General features: G+C 34.7%; 2 protein-coding genes across 5 annotated transcripts; one reads left to right on the top strand and one right to left on the bottom strand.

Annotated features, from left to right (window-relative positions):
* Positions 1 to 1,103: 1,103 nt before the first annotated feature.
* Positions 1,104 to 9,766, top strand: LOC122308566 (ATP-dependent 6-phosphofructokinase 5, chloroplastic-like). Of its 3 annotated transcripts, XM_043121919.1 has the most exons (13): positions 1,105 to 1,675; positions 1,962 to 2,052; positions 3,081 to 3,154; positions 4,498 to 4,609; positions 5,041 to 5,136; positions 5,282 to 5,383; positions 5,479 to 5,553; positions 5,927 to 6,067; positions 6,207 to 6,323; positions 6,434 to 6,538; positions 6,787 to 6,867; positions 7,729 to 7,857; positions 9,259 to 9,766. In XM_043121919.1, exons 1-13 carry the CDS (start codon positions 1,377 to 1,379, stop codon positions 9,424 to 9,426), a joined length of 1,590 nt encoding a protein of 529 aa, XP_042977853.1. In that variant the 5' UTR covers positions 1,105 to 1,376; the 3' UTR covers positions 9,427 to 9,766. The 3 variants fall into 3 exon arrangements, with proteins under 3 accessions (XP_042977855.1, XP_042977854.1, XP_042977853.1); XM_043121921.1 differs by lacking the exons at positions 7,729 to 7,857; positions 9,259 to 9,766 and having other exon boundaries at positions 1,104 to 1,675; positions 6,434 to 6,628; XM_043121920.1 differs by lacking the exons at positions 7,729 to 7,857; positions 9,259 to 9,766 and having other exon boundaries at positions 1,104 to 1,675; positions 6,434 to 6,640.
* Positions 9,767 to 13,849: 4,083 nt separating this feature from the next.
* Positions 13,850 to 16,907, bottom strand: LOC122308540 (cyclin-D4-2-like). 2 transcript variants are annotated; one of them, XM_043121918.1, is made up of 6 exons: positions 16,251 to 16,907; positions 15,587 to 15,673; positions 15,370 to 15,468; positions 15,071 to 15,260; positions 14,844 to 14,965; positions 13,850 to 14,695 (listed from the first exon to the last, which is right to left on the bottom strand). In XM_043121918.1, the coding sequence occupies exons 1-6, from the start codon at positions 16,581 to 16,583 to the stop codon at positions 14,450 to 14,452; spliced, it is 1,077 nt and encodes a 358-aa protein (XP_042977852.1). In that variant the 5' UTR covers positions 16,584 to 16,907; the 3' UTR covers positions 13,850 to 14,449. The 2 variants fall into 2 exon arrangements, with proteins under 2 accessions (XP_042977852.1, XP_042977851.1); XM_043121917.1 differs by having other exon boundaries at positions 15,059 to 15,260; positions 16,251 to 16,904.
* Positions 16,908 to 21,817: the final 4,910 nt, after the last annotated feature.

Raw genomic sequence — 21,817 nt, 5'->3', positions numbered from 1 at the left:
AGAGTGGGGACTCGCTCGACAGTTGTGTACTGTGGAAATTGGACCACACTACCAGACATGTTTTTGTCGCCAGTGATGTGATTAATGCTTAGTTTCGCCTGTGTGTGTGAGTGAGTGTGAGAGACTTTTGGGATGAAATTACTTTCTCCAAAGGATAAAAAGAAAAATTATAGTTATAAACGTCTTATTAATATGTATATTAATTTAATATAATTAATAAAAAATAAATTTTATTAAAAATAAAATTAATATAAATTTTAAATTTAAATAAATTAATATTAATATGTAAATTAATACTTAACTTTATTTATACTTAACAAAATTAAAAAAAAAAAAACATTAGAATGTTAATGCGAATCCGGCGGTTGTGATTCTAGTAGGTGAAGGCGTCAATCTTTCCTTCTAAGTTCTAGCTTTATTAGTGGATGGATGATATTTACTGTTATAAGTATGGAAGCGTATAAATATTTTAAAAAATATAAATAAATATGAGATTTATGTGAAAAAAATTAATTTTTTAATAATAAATTATATTTTATTTCAAAATAATCATACGTAAGTTACACATTTCATGACTATACATAATATTACTCTTATTATTTCTTGTAAAAAAAGTTCCTAGCTAACATATTTATGTAGAAAATTATTAGCTACATAATTGAATAGAAAATAATAATAAATACCGGTTTAAAAGTGAAAGCCATTTAAAAAAAAAAATGAATTTTAAAAATAGATCCTATTTTTTCCCGAGTTTATTTTTAATTTAAGTGATAATAAAGAGAATTGTTACAACCATCTATATTTCACAAAAGTAAATTCTAAAATTAATCTAATTTTATGTGACATATAGATATATTTTAAAATAAAAATAATTTTATAATATGATATATTATATCAATACATGTTAATTTATAAATTTATTTTTATAAAATTCTTTTATTTTCAAGCTTTTCTCCGCTATAAATTAGATGTCACACTTACTCCATATGACCCGATTGAGATGGGAATATATAAAATAATTGTACGAGGTATGTATTTTACCAATGTAGCTAAAATAACTAGTTAAAATAAAATATTATAAATTGGAAAAAGCACTGGTTCTTTTTGGTCGCAAAAGTTTCAAAAGAAGCTTTTCGTGGTTTTATAAGCCAGCAGTCCCTCGGCATTGCCGTTCACCCATCTCTCACTCCGTTCCCTCACCGTTCACGCAGACGCAAACTCTCTCGTCCTCGTCGCTCCCTTAAATAGTCAAATTCTATCCCCGAAGCTTTTTCTCACATTCTCTACTGTTGGATCGGCTTCTCAGCGAGTCGAAGATACACGTTCTTCGAGAGACTGATCATCCGGTCGCCTCGTAATCTCCGACTTTTCATTTCATGGGCACTATCTCGCATGCGATCACCCCCAAAGTCACTCTCCCGCGCAGCGATTCTCACCGCTCTTATGGGCTTCAGCACTTGAATTCTCGTTTCTGCCGACTGAAGTCGAGCAGAGTGGCCAAGAAGCTGCGCGCGTCTGCGGAGACCACGAAGCGGAGCCCCGCCGTCGATTTCAATGATCCTAATTGGAAGTACAAGTTCCAGAAGGACTTCGAGAGGCGCTTCAACATCCCTCACCTTACCGACATTTTTGACGATGCCGTTCCTATTCCCTCTACTTTTTGCCTCAAAATGAGGTCCACTTCCGTTTGCCTCCACGTCTCTCTCCATGCTTTTTCGGAAGAAAGTTGTGAATTTCTCATTTAATTTTGTTTTTCTTTTTTCCCTTTTCGTACTTTACGATTGTTTTACTTCATACATTGAAGAATTTTGTGTGATCTCGCTTATCAAAGCAATTGCTCAAGACTATTTTTTTCCCGCGAATTTTTGGTGCATTGCGTTTTTAACTCAATATGCATTTTTTTATTTTTTAACCAGCTTGAATCTTGTTATTTAATTTGTATTTGTCTTTTCTGGTTGCAGGACACCAATATCAGAAGAATTTGCGGCAGGTTACCCATCCGACGAGGAGTGGCATGGTTACATAAATAATAACGACAGGGTGCTTCTTAAGGTACATTACCTTTCTATGAAACAGTTGTGTTGTTTTAGAACTTCTTGTGATTTAAATTTGATTAGATTTCTCGGAAAATATACACAAACCTGCCAACCACATTAGAGGTGCTACTTTTCATTTTCTTTTATGTCTTTTGGCTCATTTGGGTGTGTTTGCTTTCATTTCTCCTATATAGATTTGTCTCTGTTTAAGTATATATATATCGCAGAAGTTGTAATTGTGGAAGATGGTCTACGATTAGAAAGTCTTTGTTTGTTTGTTTGTTTTTTTTTTTCCCGTTAGCTTCACGATACCCATAAAAGCTTGAATTGTTTCAAGTAATCATCCATGAGATATGGTTGGTAGAAAGATGCTAATGATGTCATTTGACTTCGTATTTTATGCTCATATTTTTATTCTTATTTAACTCGGCTGTCCCAAGAATATCTCATTTATATTAAAAAATCGAATGTCTTGAATCATTCGATATAAGGTCTTCACTTCAAAGAGGCATGGGAACAATGTCCTGAAAGTGAAGATGAGACTAAAAGCTGCCAACGAGAAGAAAAGTTCTTAATTTTTCACAATCAAAATGGGTAGATGTTCCTAACTAAAAATTAACTAGTTATCAGCTAACGAAGATTGTGTTCTGTATGAAGGTTTCAGTTGAATATCATTAGATCCGTTCCTAAATTAATTTAGCTCATGTTCTCATGGAAGAAAGAAGCTTCTTTCAGATCATTGATTTTATTTTTTATTCTATTTCTTCAGGGAGTGGTAAGAAATTGAATGATTTGTGACAGCCTATAGCTGTCTGTGGAATCTTCAAAATAATTCATTTTTTTTGTTTGTGTGTTTGTGTGTTTTATACTGGCTTTGTTGTTGAAGTACATGAGGTCTATCTTTTCTTTAGGCATGAGTATTTTAATTCCCAAGAACATGATTTGTATGAAATCCAGTTTGAATACACCTTACTTGTGATATCTTTTTTTCAGGCTATTAACTATCATTTGCATTACAATCTTCATCTTTATTCAATATTCCAGGTCATTAACTACTCGTCACCTACATCTGCTGGTGCTGAGTGCATTGATCCTGATTGTACATGGGTAGAACAATGGTAAATATTGATCTTTTACTCTCTTATAGGCAGTGGTGAAATCCTAGAGTATGCAACTGTCTGAAAGGACTAGAAAATTTTAAGCATGCATCGCTAAACTAGCATGCATAGGCGATGCTCTTGTATATGTCCCGTATACTTTGGCTCTTGCCTATTGTTATGATTAAGTTTTTGTTTACCAATAAAAAAATGCACAATTAATGTTGCATTCAGAAAAAGAGGGGATCTTTTTGTTATAATGTTAGAAACTAAAGTGAATGGAGATCCATAGGGGTTTTCCACCGAGAGATAAAATGAGATATTTTGGTGGGGAAATAATAATAATATGGAAATAGTGTTGGTGGTTGATGCTGGTAGGTTTATGCCTCTCACAGTTTAGGTGTTTGCAAAATGAAAAGCCACTACGAGAAGGATGAGCGATCTTGTGATAGGGAGGTTTTGAGTGGTATCAGGTTTAGGGTAGAATTTCAAGAGGGTTACTTTTTATTTTCCTGGTGACTCATGGAGTAGTAACATGTCATTGCTCTGAAGAGGCAATTGTGAAGGACTAACATGGGCTGGAAAGGTGTGCAAATGGTACAAATTTTTATTAGAATATTCTAGGATTTGGGATGTAGAGTTCCATGAGGATTTTCAAGAAAAGAAAGAAGAGAAGTTTCTTAACTAGTTGATTTTGTTTTACAAGGAAATTTACTTGTACTAGGAAATTTACTCTTACACTTGTGGAGATATGTGGAATCCATAAAGTATGTCCTGATGAATGGAAATTTACCTACCAATGTCTTTCCAACCAAGATGCCTCAACCTACTCAAGGGATTCAAACTAAAGTCCATCTGCAGTAGGCCTCCAACTAAATTCCTCGGTATACATATTCTTGAAGCAATCAGTTCTGCGATTCAGCTTTATCATGGTTGAAAAGAAGTGCGACTTCAAAATTTTCCCCATATCTTAACAGTAAAATTGTTTTCCATTAATTATATATGAATATATGTCCAAACAGGATAGGAGGAAACCCAGTCTACAAATTTACCACATGTTCCTTGAGCATGTGAGAAGCACATGTTTTTTTACAATCATTAACATGTTTGTTGATCATTAAAAAAACATACTTATCACATGCTCTAGGGACATGTGGCAATTTTTAAATTACACTTTAAAAAATTGTGCTTTCCACATGCTCAGGGGACACTTGTGAAGTTTATAGACTCGGTTGGAGGAATTTCCTCTAACTAAATTTGGAGAACTGCCCCCTATGGATGTGTTTTTTCTTTGGTTTATGTAATAATAAATGTCAATTTGACTGTTAGCTCATGATACGGTGGTGTGTAATTGGGACTTTCAGGGTTCATCGTGCTGGGCCACGGGAGAAAATATACTTCAGACCAGAAGAAGTGAAAGCAGCAATTGTAACTTGTGGAGGACTCTGCCCTGGTCTCAATGACGTTATCAGACAGGTCATTGTCATGACTCATTATGTTGCTTAGATTTCCATGCTTTAAAAGAACGGTGCAGAACCCAACCTGTGATAATTATGTTAGTAAATAATATTCCTTACATAATTACGCTACTACATATTTAGCACAAAATTCCCTCAGTCATAACATTCTACTGAAAGTAAACTCAAGTTGAGATAAGTTTATAATTCTGCATTCTCAGAACCTTCTTAAATATACATATCTTTTTAAATACATTGTTTGAAGTCTATGTATTTTGTGACCTTCAAGTAATATATGACATTTCACGATGGAGTTACAGTACAAGAAAAATCTCAATTTAAAAATTGATCTGAGTAGAGCAATTTTAAAATGTACTTTGTTTAAAGCCCCATATCTAGCAATAATGCCTCTTTTATCATTATAATTATTTCATCCACGTTCTTCTGCAGATTGTCATCACGCTTGAAATATATGGTGTGAAAAAGATTGTGGGTATTCCCTTTGGTTATCGTGGATTTTCTGACAAAGAACTAACTGAAATGCCGGTAAATTCCTATGCCTTTGCAATTATTTTAAAATTGATTGATTCATCAAACAATGTTGCATTGTACTCAATATAAATGCATGTTTCTTAACTTTTGTATAGTAAGAGTTGTAGATTAACTTGTTTAGTTTCGACTTTGATTTCAGCTGTCTAGAAAAGTGGTTCAGAATGTCCACCTTTCCGGAGGAAGCTTGTTAGGAGTTTCACGCGGGGGACCTGACGTTAGTGAAATTGTGGACCGTATGGAGGTTCCCTGTTCATCTTTCTTGTTGACCTATTATGGAGTAGTCAACTATTCCGAAAATGCAACCTGATTTATTTATTTATTGCACGATGATGTCAGGAAAGAGGAATCAGCATGCTCTTTGTGTTGGGTGGGAATGGCACACATGCTGGGGCTGAGGCAATACACAATGAGGTTTAAATAGAGATATTTTAAATAATGAAATTTGTTTCTGAAGTTGTTTTATTTGATTGCATTTATAATTTATGCAATGAAAGTAAACTAAATGAATGAATGAATAAACAAACATATAAATAATGGCAGACATGCATTTGAATGCCCAATGCTATAAAGACTTGTGTCATCCTCATTTTCAAGGTAATGAAAGTGAGATAATGATGTGCTGATACATGTTTAAGATAATAACATCTAGAATCTTACAGGGTCTACACTTGTGGCTCTATTCAAACTTTGTTTTTGCATATTGCTAATGCATGCTCTATTTCCTTCACGGGTCTGCCTTTTTTATTCTTACTGAGGTCTAAGTTCATATGTCTTCTGCTTTCAGTGCCGTAAAAGACAGATGAGGGTGGCTGTAGTTGGCGTGCCAAAAACTATAGACAACGATATTTTGCTGATGGACAAAACTTTTGGTTTTGATACTGCTGTTGAAGAAGCACAAAGAGCAATAAACTCTGCATACATAGAGGTACATTATGTGCATTTTAGTTTCCCACGCATTGGTTTTATATTTCTTGCATAAGGTCTCTGAAGAATTATTTCATGCTGTTTGTTACTTCATGGTGTACTGACTTTTTATTTATTTGTTTGTCTCAATCTTGTTATAGGCGCACAGTGCTTATCATGGTGTAGGCATTGTGAAATTGATGGGTCGTAGCAGTGGATATATAGCTATGCATGCATCCTTAGCTAGTGGACAAATTGACATATGCTTGATCCCTGAGGTGCATATTTATAGAAACAAATTAGAATAGTACTTATCAAAAATAAATAAATGAATTAGAATAGTTATTTTTGTGAAGCCTTACTGATACTCCTGATATACACTTCTAAGGTACGTTTTAATTTGCATGGGCCTCATGGCGTTCTACAACATCTGAAATACCTGATTGAGACAAAGGGCTCAGCTGTTGTATGTGTTGCAGAGGGAGCAGGGCAGGTCAGTTACACAAGGACTTTACAGTTTATACTTCAGAGGACTTTACAGTTTATACTTCCGCTTGAAGTTTGAATACTATTAACCGGCTAGGTGATTAACATGGTGTGCTCCTTTTTTTGCTTCATTGGATACACTTAATAACTGTTTCTTTTCATTCCACTATATTACAGAGATCCTATAATTTCTCTCTGTTGTTTTTTTCCACTGAGAGACAGTAAAATGCTGTGTGCTGTTGTTCTCTGATGCAGGATTTTCTTCAGAAAACTAACGCTAAAGATGCATCTGGAAACATTGTACTTGGAGATATCGGTGTACACATTCAACAAGAGGTTGGTGGTTGAATTTTGAGTAATTTTACGTGGTCTTGATCTCCATGACACTTGAGACAACCCACATCTGTGGTTTGATAAATGACGACTTGATTGAAAGAAGGAGGGATTTTTTGTTGGTTGATATGTTGCATAGATAAGAATGAACTGCTGTTTGGCCTTGTAGCTCTCACTTGTTGGAGTGACAAAAAATGTTATGCTCTTAGGCCTTCAAGATCTAGTTGGTGGTTCTTCTGCTAACACTAGATGTTGTCAGTTGACTGCTATGATGTAATGTGCAGTGAACAAAACCAAGTGGGTCTGCTCTTGAACTGGAAATCATTGTCTATGCTTTCTTCTTTTTTCTTTTCTGGTCTGGAGTCAGAATCGGAATTGATTTTAATACTTATCAATTTTCTTTAAAAATCTGGCACGTTTTGAATGTGTAGAGCTTACCGCATCATTATTTCCCATTTTTCTCATTTATTTATTTACTTCAGCGTATTTATTACTCAGTTCATCATCAAACATTGGGACAAATTTCAACAACAGAACTATGATGTATTGTGTGTATATTTCCAATAAACCCAATGACATATTCTTTCATTTAATATTGAACTTCATGTTAACCAGTTGTACTTTTTTTTCGTCATATTAAACAAAATTTCAACAAGGACAGGTGCTTTTGATTATTAATGTAATGATATTGTGTATTATCTTGATACTAAAGAAATGCTAGCATTCTATTTAAAGTAAATTATGAGTTATTTATTTTTTTATTTTGGTGAATCCTTCCATGCCTAATCTTAATGTTTTCATTTGTGAATTTCCTGTATACCTATCCCATATGGTTCCGAAATCTAATAACCATTGCTTTTTCAGACAAAAAAACATTTTAAGGAGATTGGGGTTCCAGTTGATGTGAAGTATATTGATCCCACGTACATGATCCGTGCTTGCCGTGCAAATGCATCAGATGGAATTCTATGCACTGTACTAGGACAAAACGCTGTGAGACTCTCTCCTCTCTCTCTCTTCCCCCCCCCCCCCCAAAAAAAAAAAGAAAAAGAAAAAAAGAGAGTAATAGAGTCTATCTGCTACCTCAGTATGCTGCATTTTTCATAGGGATGTCAAAATGATTGCTAATGAGCAAGAAGCAATATGAATTTCTTCTGACATAATATATCAAACTTATATGCCATTAAACCCGATGTCATTTCTCAACATCCTTACTATCACCCACCCATGGGTAGCCGAAGTGGTAAGGGCAAACTTGTGTGCACGAGCCCCATGTCACAGGTTCAATTCCCCTTGGGATCAAATAGCGATTTAAGCGGGAGGCCATGGCGGTGGGTTGCTGTGATAGTCTCCTCGGGTGTTTAGGCTCCATGGGTGAGTCCTAAGGGCTCTACCATGGGATGGTTCCCCCATCATACTAAATAAATAAATAAAAAAGAATGAAAAAAGAAAAAAAATCCTTACTATCAACCGGCCTATTAGCTTGGGCTGCTATGGTATTGAAACAGGGACAGTAGATCAGCTGAGCAAAAATAAACATCCAGTGCTCAGGTTATTTACCATGTGATGAGCCAAGGTCAGAGGCTTTGATTTCTAAATGGAATCATTTATCAAAAACCAGGATGGGAATGGTTTTGTTGGGTTTGGTTTAATAATAGTTGGCGGCACTAGAAGAGTGATATGGATTATCACGCAAGGGTTTAGTGACTATATGGTGTGATGAAGAGTGATATGGTCAGAAATGTAATATTATGCTTATATAACTCCATATTTAAAAAGGCTGGTTTCACAAGATTTGTATTGAAGCCTACGGATGGTCCCTTAAGAAAAGAATTGAGACTTCCCAGTTTCCTGTTAGGACATTTTGTCCCTTAATGATGTCTATCGATCTAGCTGGATCCACTTGCAAACTTTGATCCGTCCCTGAAATTGCGGTTGGTTTTGGTTCAGCAAATCAGTTGATTCCAGTGTGGATCAAAAATTGCTTCCAATAGGGTTAGGCTTATAAATAGATTTGGTTAGGCTGATCAACTGACTGAGTTATTTAAGATTGCCTGTAAACCAGCTTGATCATAGGTCTATATTTGAGTTGAGGTCAAACTTGTCTCATTTTTCAGTAGGCGAGCTGGTAAGCTCGTATGTGACAATTTCAATGATTGGTCAAATTTGGATCATTTTGAGCTTGGCCTAGGCCCAACCAAACCTTGTTCAAACTGATTAGGGCTTGTAAGTCATTGCATTGGCGTATATTAGGTTGATCTCCAAGTAACCCTCACTGAAGCAGGTTTCAACTTGCTTGTTTGCAATTGTCCTTTTTCTTTTCTCTTAGTGTTTTTTCCCTTAACAGTTCAGTCGTTCTAATATCTGTTCAATATGGATGTGTGGCTTTGGCAGGTTCATGGTGCATTTGCTGGATATAGCGGCATTACAGTAGGCATATGCAACACTCACTATGTCTACCTCCCAATTCCTGAAGTCATTTCTCATCCCAGGCTGGTGGACCCCAACAGTAGAATGTGGCATCGTTGCTTGACTTCTACAGGCCAGCCTGACTTTATCTGATAAAATTAAGCTCTTATTTATGCTTAGGGGCTAGAAAAATATAAGCTCCCAAAGAGTAGAATAAAGGACAGTAGCTGCCTTCAACCAGTTGGTTTAGAAGCAATAATACCGAAGGATAGGTTTCCCTGCAACTTTGAATATTTGTTGAGTATAGGGCATTACTGTGATTGCTTTCGTAATTAAGTTTCAAAAAAAACCGCCAAGCACTATCTGTTTAGTTTTGATGTTGTGTACAACATTTATTACTGTGAAATATGTCGACCATAATTGCATAATACAAACTAGACCAATTGTACTAACTATAATGGTATAGCAATAAAATTTACTTGCAATTTTTGGATATGCAATTGTATTTACAAGAGTTTACATGATTGTTCATAATACTAATCGCGCAGAGTTCTGAATTTTAAGAACTTCTAAATTGTAAGAAATACTTCCTGAAGAAAATCTGGGATTCATATTAGGGCCAGCACGTCTAATCAGAAGTACAGAAACACATCTACAATGAGGATTCAAAATTCAACAACAGGATAATTGAACCCACAGAGGTATGTCTTGGTCTCTGCCAGCTTCTATCGTTCTGTAGTGCACAACTTATATTATTTATTGATCGACCCCATCAACATCGATCATATTTTGTATAAGCATTGACGCCCACATGCTGTTAATTATAGCTCTGTCTGATTATGCTCGTCCCTCCCGTTTCTTTAACGTTTTTCTTTATTTTTTCTCCCTGGGTGGGGTTTTGTGTAAAAACTAGTAGTAGGCAATCACTATGTTTGTGACAATAAGATAGCGGTAATCTTCTAAGAAAAAAAAGATAGCGATAATCTTGAGCATGACAATGAATAATTTTTTCGGTTCCTTTCTTTACTAGATATGCTCTATGCGTTCGTACAAAGCGATGACTGTGTTCTTCTCAATAAAATAGCTGTGTTTTCCTATGTCCTGAAGCAGGCTAATGCACATGTCAAACATGAGTAACTCGTTAAACTAGGTTCAATGAATAATAACAACTCCAATTGGTCAAAGAATTAATAAGGGCGAATTCCTCACAGCCGGTATACGTACTGTGCTGTCTAATCTGGATGTGATGTAACGCCAGAACACATCTGGATACTCCTTCAATCGTTTGAGGTGAGGGTTCTATTCATATACACATTAGATCATTTGAGTGGGTGTTACTTTTTATGCATCAGATTCATGAGCATTACTTCTAAACCGGTTCTAGAAAGAGTGTTCTAATTCCTGTGACGACAAAAAGGGGGAGGTGGGATGATCTGAAGTTGATAATGGTAATCATTTTTATCACCTTGAACACAAAGTATCCATACATCTAGGACAGGTCTCTCCTTGTAGAAGGATTCATTCACCCATGTGGGGTTCGAATCATTTGGATTTATTCATCCATACTGGCGAAAGGTATTTCAAGGCTTATTTGAAAGCATTTGGTTTACATCAATTAAACAAGTCACTGAATCATTCAAATAAACGGGTTAAATCAATTGAGGTGAATTAAAGGGTATTTTTTTTCTTTCTTTCTTAACATGTCATATCCGATCATTCTTTTCATTAGATTAGACCTAAAAATGAGTATTCCTAATGTTTCTCTTTAGCCAGTGAGAAGAGACTCATACATACAAGACATGTATATCTATTTCCTAGTATTTCTCTCCAAATGAGCCCCATGATTTACTAAAATTGGCAGCAGGAAATGAGCGACCAAGGCTGTCATGGCACCAGAAAAACTCGTACGCTCGTTCTTTTATTTTTGGCTTCCCCATGAGTCAATTTGTTTTGGTGACTGAATCATTTTCCTACCATTAACATCCCACTATGGTTGCTATTCAGTAGTTTTCTATTATTCAAAGGTATAGACAAATGAAAGGGATCTGATTCTGCTAAAGAGTAAAGATTCTGACCAACCACCCCTTTTTACCCACCTTCCCTTTCTTTTAATGGTGCTCTCTCTTTCACCACCACGCACGCTTTCTTTTTTAGGATTTCTGATACCCCAACACGCACACTTAGAAAAATATGCTATCTTGTTGAGATTAAAAAAGCACCCTCTCGGTTCTCGTGTTGGCCTGTTGTAATTTAATTTCTAGTCCCTTTGTTTTTGTGACAGCATATATATTTTGGATTCCTAGTCCTTGTCAACATTCAATTTCTTTGCAACAGGCCCCCCATTCTTCTCTCTGTACTATTTAACAATTTGCAAGTGAATTATCTTGTAATAAGAATATATGATACTCTCATTCTTATCCTTAAAATTAATTCTTATGTTAGCAATTATAATGCCATTACATTATCTGATATATTTGGAATAGGAAGTCATTATTACTGTGAGAGTACTTAATAAGTTTTCAGAGCTGAAATGGATGGATTCTTATAGACTAGAAGAAACAACTTATGCCATAGCAAGAGTAAAACTTCATAATTAGAGACTACTGGTTTTGAGTTACTACAAGTTGCCACAATAATCTATACATGAATAACTTGAATTGCTATGATCTTTAGCACAACCCATATAATAGAATAGCTTCAAAATTAATTGAATAGGTGTACATAGGGTGAATTCGAGAAGTGTTGTATCTATAAAGAGATCTTATAAAAGCAAATTTACAAACTGATATAACTTGATATGAGACTTTAGATCTACTTGATAATAAAAGAAGCTTTACAATATGATGTATCATATCAAACTACATTAAATTGTAAGTTTACTTTTATTGGATTTCTTTGTAGACCAAGTATTTCTCTTTGGTCTATATCGTTCTATCTGAGTATAAATTTCTCAATCTGACACAGTTGTTCCATTTTAAATTTAAATTTTGAAAAATTGAAAGGATTCATTTTCTTCCTAGAAACATGTTTTTAAATTCTAAGTTTACTTTAGAGGTGTGATGAAATGTTAAAGACATTTTTATGTCAAGTTTGTTTTGCTAATTTGAATTCTTTTTAATGTTTGTTCATTAACTTTATAAATATGATATATATATATATATAAATATATATATGTAATTATATAGTAACGAGATCTAGAAACCAGATCATTTAAATAACTTTACTCCTGCCTCCTGGGTTGCTCTACATAAATACACATGGAAAGAGAGACAGAGACTGAATAATAGGCTGACAAAAATGCAAATATAAAATGGGGCACACAAACGAGGCTGATCTGGTGATTTTAGTTTAATATATGGGGCAGCTTTCTTTTACAGTTTCAAGGCAATTGCCTGGTATTACTTGCTCTGTTGGTTCCTTTCATATGCCATGCATGTATGTGAATATGCCATTGGGATCCTTAATGTTACTTTAAATCTGTTATAATTGCTCATGCTTAACTCTAATTAATCAACTAAGTCTTTTTTTTTTTTTTTTTTAACTGCTGATTTCAATTGCATGTTTGGGCATTACTTGCTCATAGATGCAACCATGGTAAAAGACTATATTAAGTGGATTGATGCTTAGATGTATGAAAAATGGTGTTTTTGTGTGTGAGGGAGAGAGAGAACCGGCTGTGCATTTATCGTGCAAGTTTTAGGATGGAAAAGTTCTAAAAAAATTGATTATTCATTATGTTTAAATGAGCAAACGAGCAAGAAAATAATTTAAGATATTAAAAAAAAAAACTCCAATATTATCTAATAAATTGAATAATTATTAGATAATATTGAAGTACATATTTAATTTTTAATACATGTTATATGATAAAATATGTATTAAAAATTAAATAGCAGTAGTATATCATCTATATTCTCGAAAGTATTTCATTTTTTAACAAATGAATGTATTATTTAGATAATAAGATAAGATGATTTTAGATAAAAAAAAAAAAAAATTAAGAATTGAATAAAATATTATTAAAATATTTTTTTTAATATTTTTATTTTAATATTAAAAAAATTAAATTATTTTTATAATTTATATAAAAATTTAAAAAAATTATAATAATAAAATAAAATAAAATATTTTCAAGAATAGGCCTCCATCCATCCTCCATCAAAATTGTTGAAATAACACCTAGCTATTATGACTAATTAAGCAAGACGTAAAAATATATATAATAAGTTATGGTATTATTTTTATAAATTTTTTATTTTAAAATATTATTGTATAAAATATTGTAAAAAGCTATCTATTTATCATTCTTCGAATTAAATTGAGGTCTCATTCCAAAACCCAAATGGCGTCTTTGTGCAACGATCAATAATCCGGAGCGCAGCGCAGCACATTCCAAGACCTCTAAATCTCAGAACGTCTTTTCACCATTATTTCGAGTTGCAGAGCAGAGGCCAGATGTTGACCAGTCATAGGGTCGAGAGTCGAGACAAAAGGATTGTGGGCCCGGAGGATCCAACGTGGCCCTTTTCCTTACCCCACCTCGTAATAAATGAACGAAAAAAACACTAGGCAGCACTTAAGTTACAATAAGCGAACACGACATCGTTTCATTGACCCAATCACATCAAACGATACTTCCACCATGGCAAAGGGACAAAACTAGTTTTGTGTTTTCAAAATTGATTAGTGGACGTTGTCAAAATCTCTTTTGAAGAAAGGAATCGACAATATCAATAGAAATATAATGACATTTCTCCCTCCCTCTCTCTCCTCTCTCACTCTCTCTCTGTATTTTTTCCTCGCTTCCTTTTCTCTCATTTGAAATGGAAGCTACAACAACAACCAAGAAAAAAAGCTGTGTTTTCAAAAGCACCAGCAGACTAATCCACCTTGGCAGCCACCACCAGCACCATTTTTAATATATATTTTTATATGGATAGCTTGAGAATTCCTGATTATAAACAGCTACCCAAATGTTTCCTCTTTCTTTCTCTCATGCTGCAAGCATGACACCAAAACACCAAAGCTTGGGAATTGCTTTCCATCTTTAATTTATTTATTCAAAACTATTTCTATCTTCCGTTGTAACTGAGGGGCCCCTCCAAAACCACACACCAAAACTCCCATTCAACCAAACTGACTGGGACTTGGGGTGTGAAGGAGAAAAATTCACATCTCATGACTTGAACTCCACTTCAGATGCTTTTGCCTGGTTACTTCCCCTTGCATCTGGAGGACTATTGTGTGAAGAATTTGCACATGAACCAACTGTTAATTCATCACTTTTATAGCTCAAGCATGCAGCATCTAAAACCCCAATGGGACTTTGGGGCACAGATGAAGCTGAGGCATTTGCCACATTAGCTGACCCATGAATCAATGACAGATCTTTCATCAGTTCAAGACACTTCAACACTCTTCCCTGCAAATCCCACAGGCGTAAAAAAACCAAAACTCATCAAATTGGAAACACGGTGAAAAGGCATATCTTTTTTTGAAGAGCAAAAGTAGATCTGTCCTGCCCATGGTTTATTTATGTGGGCACCACCATTTTTTTTTTTTTTATTTACCTTTTCCACATATACGAAACAAGTCATGGCCCTGTCAATGTCCACTGCCTGCATTTGCTTTGAAACAGAAATAGCCACTGCTGCAGCAACTTCAGAAGGCCTGAATTCCAAGAAGTCAATACCTGCATTCAATTCCCACCCAGCTCTGCATCAACCCCATTAATCCTCAAGAACATCCGAGCACGAATATAATGCAAACACAGTTAGGGACAGACCTTTGACCGTACTTAATATTATCTGTACAGATCTAGAGAGGGACAATGTTAATTGATGCTGAACAATGTTGGTCTTGCTGAGGAAGTAGTCAATGAAAGAGAAAGGGGTAAAAGCTTGCATTCTCCAACCCAGTGTGCTCAGCACCAGAAGCTCCATTCTTTTTATTGTATTAGCTTCAAACACAACCTTTGGTTCTCCCACCTGCCCACAAAGACATATCACCAAGACAATGGCATCGAATCAATACCAAAGTCAGAATATATCGGGCTGTTTATTCCAAATTTTAAATCATTGTGCATTGATTTCATACCTGTAAATCTACCGACTGAGGCACTCTAGTCTCCTCTATTTTGGCTGCTAGTGATAAACAAGCTACAGCTAACAATTGCACAGCCCAACTTTTACCTCTCTAACACCCAAGAAAATTGACAAACAAAGATGGATAATACAGGCAAACAATAAGCAAAGACAACAAGAAAATTAAAATAGAAAAAGGAAGTATACTTGGTTTCAAAATCTGAACTTACTGGCAATTCATAAATTGATAGGAAGCGATCCAAGTAGTTCATTGACAGACAAACACTTAGTGGTCCAAAACTGTAGTGGGCATGAGCCTGTTGATCACAATGCACCAAACTCTGTCACCTTGAGAAGTGACGCTCTCGATAATCAAGAAAGAGATCAGAAAGAGACTACATTTGTTCATCAAACTATTAATCAGAAACGAGGAAAACAGAGCAATATCTCATTGAAACGAATAAGAAGATAAAAGGGGCAAATATAGAAGGAAAACTCAAATCCAAGATACGAATCCGATTGAGTTGCCAGAAGAACTTGTTAATGAATAAACATTAATAAGTAATCCACCAACATTTTGAAAGAAATGATGAAACCAAGTAAAGCACAGGATATCGATTCCATAAACTAAATGAAACCCGATTAAAAGATCAACACCAATCAGAACCTTTACACATTATTTACTCAACAAAAAAAATGGTGTTGAAGTCAAAAATCAGTTAAGAACACATTATAAACCCAAGCAAAAGAAAAATCCAGAGAGTCGGAGCCGTTATTAGTTAACTTATGATCAAGGGATCAAACAAACAGAACACAACGCCATGTGAGAGAGAGAGAGAGAGAGAGAGAGAGAGAGAGAGAGAGAGAGAGAGAGAGAGAACCGATTAGACCAACCTTCCAAATCCAATCAAGGGCCTCTCTCCTAATACTCAAGTCTAAATCCCCACTGCGCAATCTCTTGAGGTAATCATCCCTGGGCAAATGCTCTCTCTCCCTCTCAACCATTTCTCTGACCCTCTCTTCGCTTTGCAGTGGAAAACCCACCAAGGATTCGGATCTAATTATATCAAAAATCGGGTCTTGATTGTGTGTTTGATTGTTTTGCTTGTTCCGAGAGGGGGAAATCCCAATCCCATTAGTGGCATTGCAATCAAAGCCATCAAAACAAGTATTACTGTTCTCTGAACATAGAAGGTTTGAGGTGACACAGTCAAAACTTTCCGCCATTGAAAGGACCTCAAAATCCCTCCGAAAACCCGAGAAAAGCTCATGAAATAAGACTATGGAACAAGGGATAGTTAAACATAATAGCTTGCAAGGATGAACATTTTCTTCTTAAATTTTTACAATAAACCCAAGAGGAGAAATAATATTATAGAGATACTCGGTGAATATAGAAGGGAGAGTGGGAGGAATGCTGTTTAGAAGAGTGGCGTGGTAAAGACAGGAGCTTTATGTAGGAATGAGACTATTTGCTTTTAGGGCTACCAAGGTACCGGCGGAGAGAAGACTGTGAATACATAGGCCAGAACATTAAAAAGGAAAAGAAACTATAATTCCAAATAAGAAATCTAAACTATTAATATATATATATATGTTGGAAATAATTTTATACAGCAAAGGAAAAATAGAAAATTTATATACTAAATCATTGTGTCTCTAACTTTTCATTTAGTAGTTAATGAAGGACTTGAAGCAAGAAAATGATTTTAAGATGATGGGGAGTGCAAAAATAATATTTTGGAAGATGTATTGGGGACATTTAAAACACAAGTAAAAGTGTTTTTTAATAATGTGTTTGGAGGCAGAGAAAAGAGGTTTTTGGGGATGTCCATGAGAACATAAACATAGAAGTACAGAAGAAATAGGAGTGTAAATAGAAATTTTCAAAGTTTTCTAGTGATTTTTACTACGTCCACAAAAGGATGTAGCCCGAGAATTCAACGAACAAATCAGTTTTTTTATCTATTTTTTTATATTTATAAATATTATTTAAAAAAATTCACAATATCATTAAAAGAATACATAATAAAATACTAGTAATTAAAAAAATTATCATTCGGGACACACTGGACCCAAAGCATTTCCCTTTTCTAATTGTCATTGGTGTAGACGTTCTCACTCAAGTATGCTGTGTACAAAAACTTGAAATTAATTCCTTTGACAAATCACGACAAATAAGCATCTCCCATCAATCACTCACAAAAAAGGTAGTATGATAATTGGTAAATTCAATTATATACAATATTTGTATTTTAATAGATTTAATGTGAATCTCAATTGCTCTAAATAATACATCCCATCTCCTCTTATGGCACATAGATAAAGAGGATTGATTATATAAAATTAAATTATTTTATTTTATTTTATATAAGTATTATAATTTTTTTAAATTTTTATAAAAAAATTTAATAAAAAATTTAATTTTCTCAAATTCTAGGATAAATTAATATTAAAAAACTATATTATAATAATATTTTATTCAAATTTTAATAAAGTATCTCATTTCATTTCTTCTAAACTGTATAATTAAACGAGGATTTTAATTTTTTTTATTAGAAATTATGTGATAAGAAAACTTGGCAATCCTCTTTTTTTTTTTTTCTTTTTTTATTCATGTGCCTTCTTATCATTCCAACCCATGCAGATTAGGAATCGATTGAGTCACACATTGGAACCTCTTTGTGCAAATTCTAGTGTTCTTGCCTTTTCTCATCCAAACAAGATTCCATCTGTACCTCCCTCTAAATTGCATAACTCAACCCAAGGATATCATCAAGTACAATGGTTAATGACCCGAAAACTTTGCAATATCCCTTCAAAAGTTCAAACATATTAAAAGAGTAAGTAATTGAAGTCTAATGAAGAAACTTTTTTGTCTACAGAGGTTTAAAACCAAAAGGGAAATTGGGGATGTGGGAGGATAAGCATGCATTAACATATTGCACTTGAAATTGGGAGTACTAAGCTCTTAAATCCGGATCTAAAAGATTCAGATCTTTAAAATTGTTCGAATGTGGACAGGGAGAGAAAGTTGGTGAATTAATGTGATGATGAGGAGATTGTGAGATATAAACTAGGTAATGATTTGATGGTAAGAAGAATTACAGCGTATAAATTCCAACAATTCCAAATGATAAAAGTTGTGAATTAACTGTCATACATATACATATATATACATACATATATATATATATATATATAAATTTCCATCCCCTCTCAATTGCAGAGGCAGATGGTCGTGATCTCATCCTCATGGGAATCTCCTTCATGCCCGCACAAAGAAATGCCAACAGGAGAAGCCCCAGTTAGGTGTGTCTAAAGCTACATCCTATAGTTTGGACAAATTAACCCATGGCCACATCATTGAAAACGCATGCACTGCTACAAAGAGGCATTTTCCATCACCACCACCCAATGTTGTAACTCATCTTTCTTCATTTGTGAGTTGTATTTGTTGTAAGGAAAAAAAAAGGGCTGTCATTTTCCTCTCAAGTGAGAAAGCATGCATGTTACTGTCCTGCTTTCTCATTATACGACCAAACTCAAAACCATTTTCTTTCAGAAATTCTCATCATTATGGTTCTTGACTTTTCTCACTCTTCAGAGTCTCATTGCATGCATAGAATTATATATCATAGATCTGTCCAATACACCATTCAATTCTGAAATTACTTCTTTTTAGCGTTGTGGTCCATTGGTTTCACAGAGCAGAAAGCAATTGGACGACAAAAGAAATATATATATATATATCTGTACTTAAACATTCAAGTTCAAGCAAGTAAAATCAAGTAGGCTAATCCCAGCTTCTGATGGAGTAAAGTGACAAGAATTGAGAAGAAGTGTGTTGCCAAAATAACTAATCTCCAGTACTTGGGAAGCTTAATCCTGCATTCATAAAAGAACTCTACATGTTGAGATCTAAAAGACGCATGCTTTTACTCTTTATTAAGACTTTAACAACACAAATTTCAAACCCTTTTTTGTTGTCCTAGAGATGCTCTGTCTTTCTCATTGTAGAGACTGTTGACCTTTTCCAGCAGCACATCTGTAATGGGGGTGGGGGGGTTTCGTCCCAAAAATTCTGGTTAGACCAAATAGGATATGCTTTTTAATGCACGTCCCAAATCACGTGTAATTAGAAATTCTAATGGCAGCCTTAATTACTTACTTTTTACCTTAACAGTGTTAGGAGCTACTTCTTACCAATTCCCAGTCTCCCTTGGACCTGCATGGCATGGTGGTCCAAAGACTTTCTTTTTAATCTTTTTCGTGTTTGAGATTCGAGCTCTCGAGAATGGTTCCTCTCATGGTTTGTGTCCAGCTATCAAAAGCATCCAGCACATCAGCCATTCCTTGCGCGACTCCACGATAATCACAGCGCACATACAAACATGCATGCATAAAATATGTTAGGCCCTGTTTGGAATTTGTTTCAATCTAATTTTAAACTGAATTTAACATCCAAACATTCATCTCTTAAATTACTAAATTTCTTTCAATTCAAAACATATTTATACGTGAGACCCATAACATTTTTTAACTTCTTATAGATACATTTAAACTTATCTTAAATGGGCCCTACAAAACTCACTCCACCGTCTCAACTCATTACTATTTATAAAAAACTCAACTCAATATCTAAATCAGACTTGAGTGTGTGTTTATTTTCTTGGTCCCGTGTTGGATAGGAATGCATTGCCACACCTTCCTTCAGGGCACACATTTTAAGTTCTATTAAATTAAAATGAAGTGCAAGTAGTGGGGATGAGTAGCCCCAACAAATACACTAAACAAGTTAATATAGTGCGAAAAAAAAAACAAATGAGAAATGATTACAATAACCCGATCTCATATTTCTTGAGATAAAGCCAAAAGACCTCTCACTAGTACTAGGTGATTTTAATATAAATAAATGATTTGTTCAAGTCCTAAATAAATAAATTTCATACAAATTTTTGTAAAAAAGTATACCTCACTTTAAAAAATGTATAAAAAATCTATTTTTTTATTAGTAAAACTTACTTTTCTACAAAGAGCTTATATGGAATTTGTCTAATTAAAACTTGTACGAGGCTCAGTCCACAAATTCAACATGTAAATGCTGTTGAACACTTAATTTACATTGTCTGAAGGTACAGCATGGAGCTCCTAGAAGAGCATTGCACAGCGATTAGATATTATAAAATTAAGATAAAAGTAGTCTTATTGTTGTATTTTGTACACTTTTAGACTAGGTTTGGTCTTAGTCCTCGCACCTGCACACTTTAGAAAATACAGAGAGTAGGGAGCCTTGGTGAAAGTCAGGGAGTCTCTAATACTTAAGTCAGTATATCTTCTAAGTAGTTTGTGCGAGAGTTTAGATGAATCAGAGAGAATTCTTTATACTTAGAGATCAGCTTTTATACTAGATTTTTAGATAAAGATAACTCATATCTTACTTCAGGAAGTTCAGGTCATTTTAACTATTCGTCTAATCAAAATCTTTTAATGTGACGTAGTTTCTGGGGTGGCACCATTAATGTAGCGTAGGTTTTGGGGAACGGCATCATTAATGCGATGTGACTTTCTAACTTATTTTATTCTGTGAATGTTCATTATTAAGCCCTTACATCCCTTGTATCAAGAGATCAAGGGTTCGCAATACCTTTTGCCCACCTGCCTATGCAAACTCTCTCGAGAGTTGGGTGTCATCAGGGGGTCTCAGGGCGGTGAGTCACATCCATCCCTACCGTCCACTTTTTCCACGCGAGGGTTGGCTTCTAGGTGGATTTTGCTTATGGCCGAGTACTCTATAGAAGGCCATTGACTCTTTTTAGAGGACCAATTGGGGGGAATCCCAAGTAGCATTAACATGCCGAATTTGTGGACTGAGCCGGGTACATGTCAGCTCAACCCATGCCCTTATTATCTAGTTTCCACCGGGGCAAGGTGCCACGATTGAAGAGTTGCATGTTCATCTCAACTTTCGTCTATAGAAATTGGAAGTGCGTTCTGAAATGAAGGGGGTCCGGTCCGATACCCATGCCATGATACTGTTGATGGATTCCCAACCTTTGTGATTGGGGACCCCATGAATGAGGTTCAAGGGGTAAGATAAATTTAATAAAATCACAAACTGGGCATTGAAGGAATTGTCATCTATTCAATGTTCGCTTAATATTCTAACTAGAGAATCAAAGCAAACTTATAAAATAAAATAATATATTTAATGAAATAATATATTTAATGTATTACAATGAATTTATTTTACAATAAAATTTTACATTTTGACCTACGATATCAAATCATATTAATTTGTAAATTTATTTTGTAATATCTTTATGTAGACCAATCATTTCTCTTCTAGAAGATCTGTGATGGTTGGGAATAAAATAAACTAAGCCTAGCTTATTGTGTGACTTTCATCAAAAGCATAAGGGAGAGAAGGAAGAGACAAAAGGTGAAAGAGGTGAAAAGTA

The sequence above is a fragment of the Carya illinoinensis genome, chromosome 1 (genome assembly GCF_018687715.1).
Source record: "Carya illinoinensis cultivar Pawnee chromosome 1, C.illinoinensisPawnee_v1, whole genome shotgun sequence".
NCBI lineage: Eukaryota > Viridiplantae > Streptophyta > Magnoliopsida > Fagales > Juglandaceae > Carya > Carya illinoinensis.
This window is presented reverse-complemented; position numbering and strand designations above follow the sequence as displayed.

Bases quoted from the DNA above. Each gene is read 5' to 3' on its own strand.
- LOC122308540 (XM_043121917.1), bottom strand. From the start codon at position 16,583: ATGGCGGAAAGTTTTGACTGTGTCACCTCAAACCTTCTATGTTCAGAG. The intron at 15,469-15,586 runs GTAAGTTCAGAT...CTTGGGTGTTAG, and splicing joins TATCAATTTATGAATTGCCA to AGAGGTAAAAGTTGGGCTGT. The intron at 14,966-15,058 runs GTCTGTCCCTAA...AATTGAATGCAG, and splicing joins AATATTAAGTACGGTCAAAG to GTATTGACTTCTTGGAATTC.
- LOC122308566 (XM_043121919.1), top strand. From the start codon at position 1,377: ATGGGCACTATCTCGCATGCGATCACCCCCAAAGTCACTCTCCCGCGC. The intron at 2,053-3,080 runs GTACATTACCTT...TCAATATTCCAG, and splicing joins ACGACAGGGTGCTTCTTAAG to GTCATTAACTACTCGTCACC. The intron at 5,554-5,926 runs GTTTAAATAGAG...TTCTGCTTTCAG, and splicing joins CTGAGGCAATACACAATGAG to TGCCGTAAAAGACAGATGAG.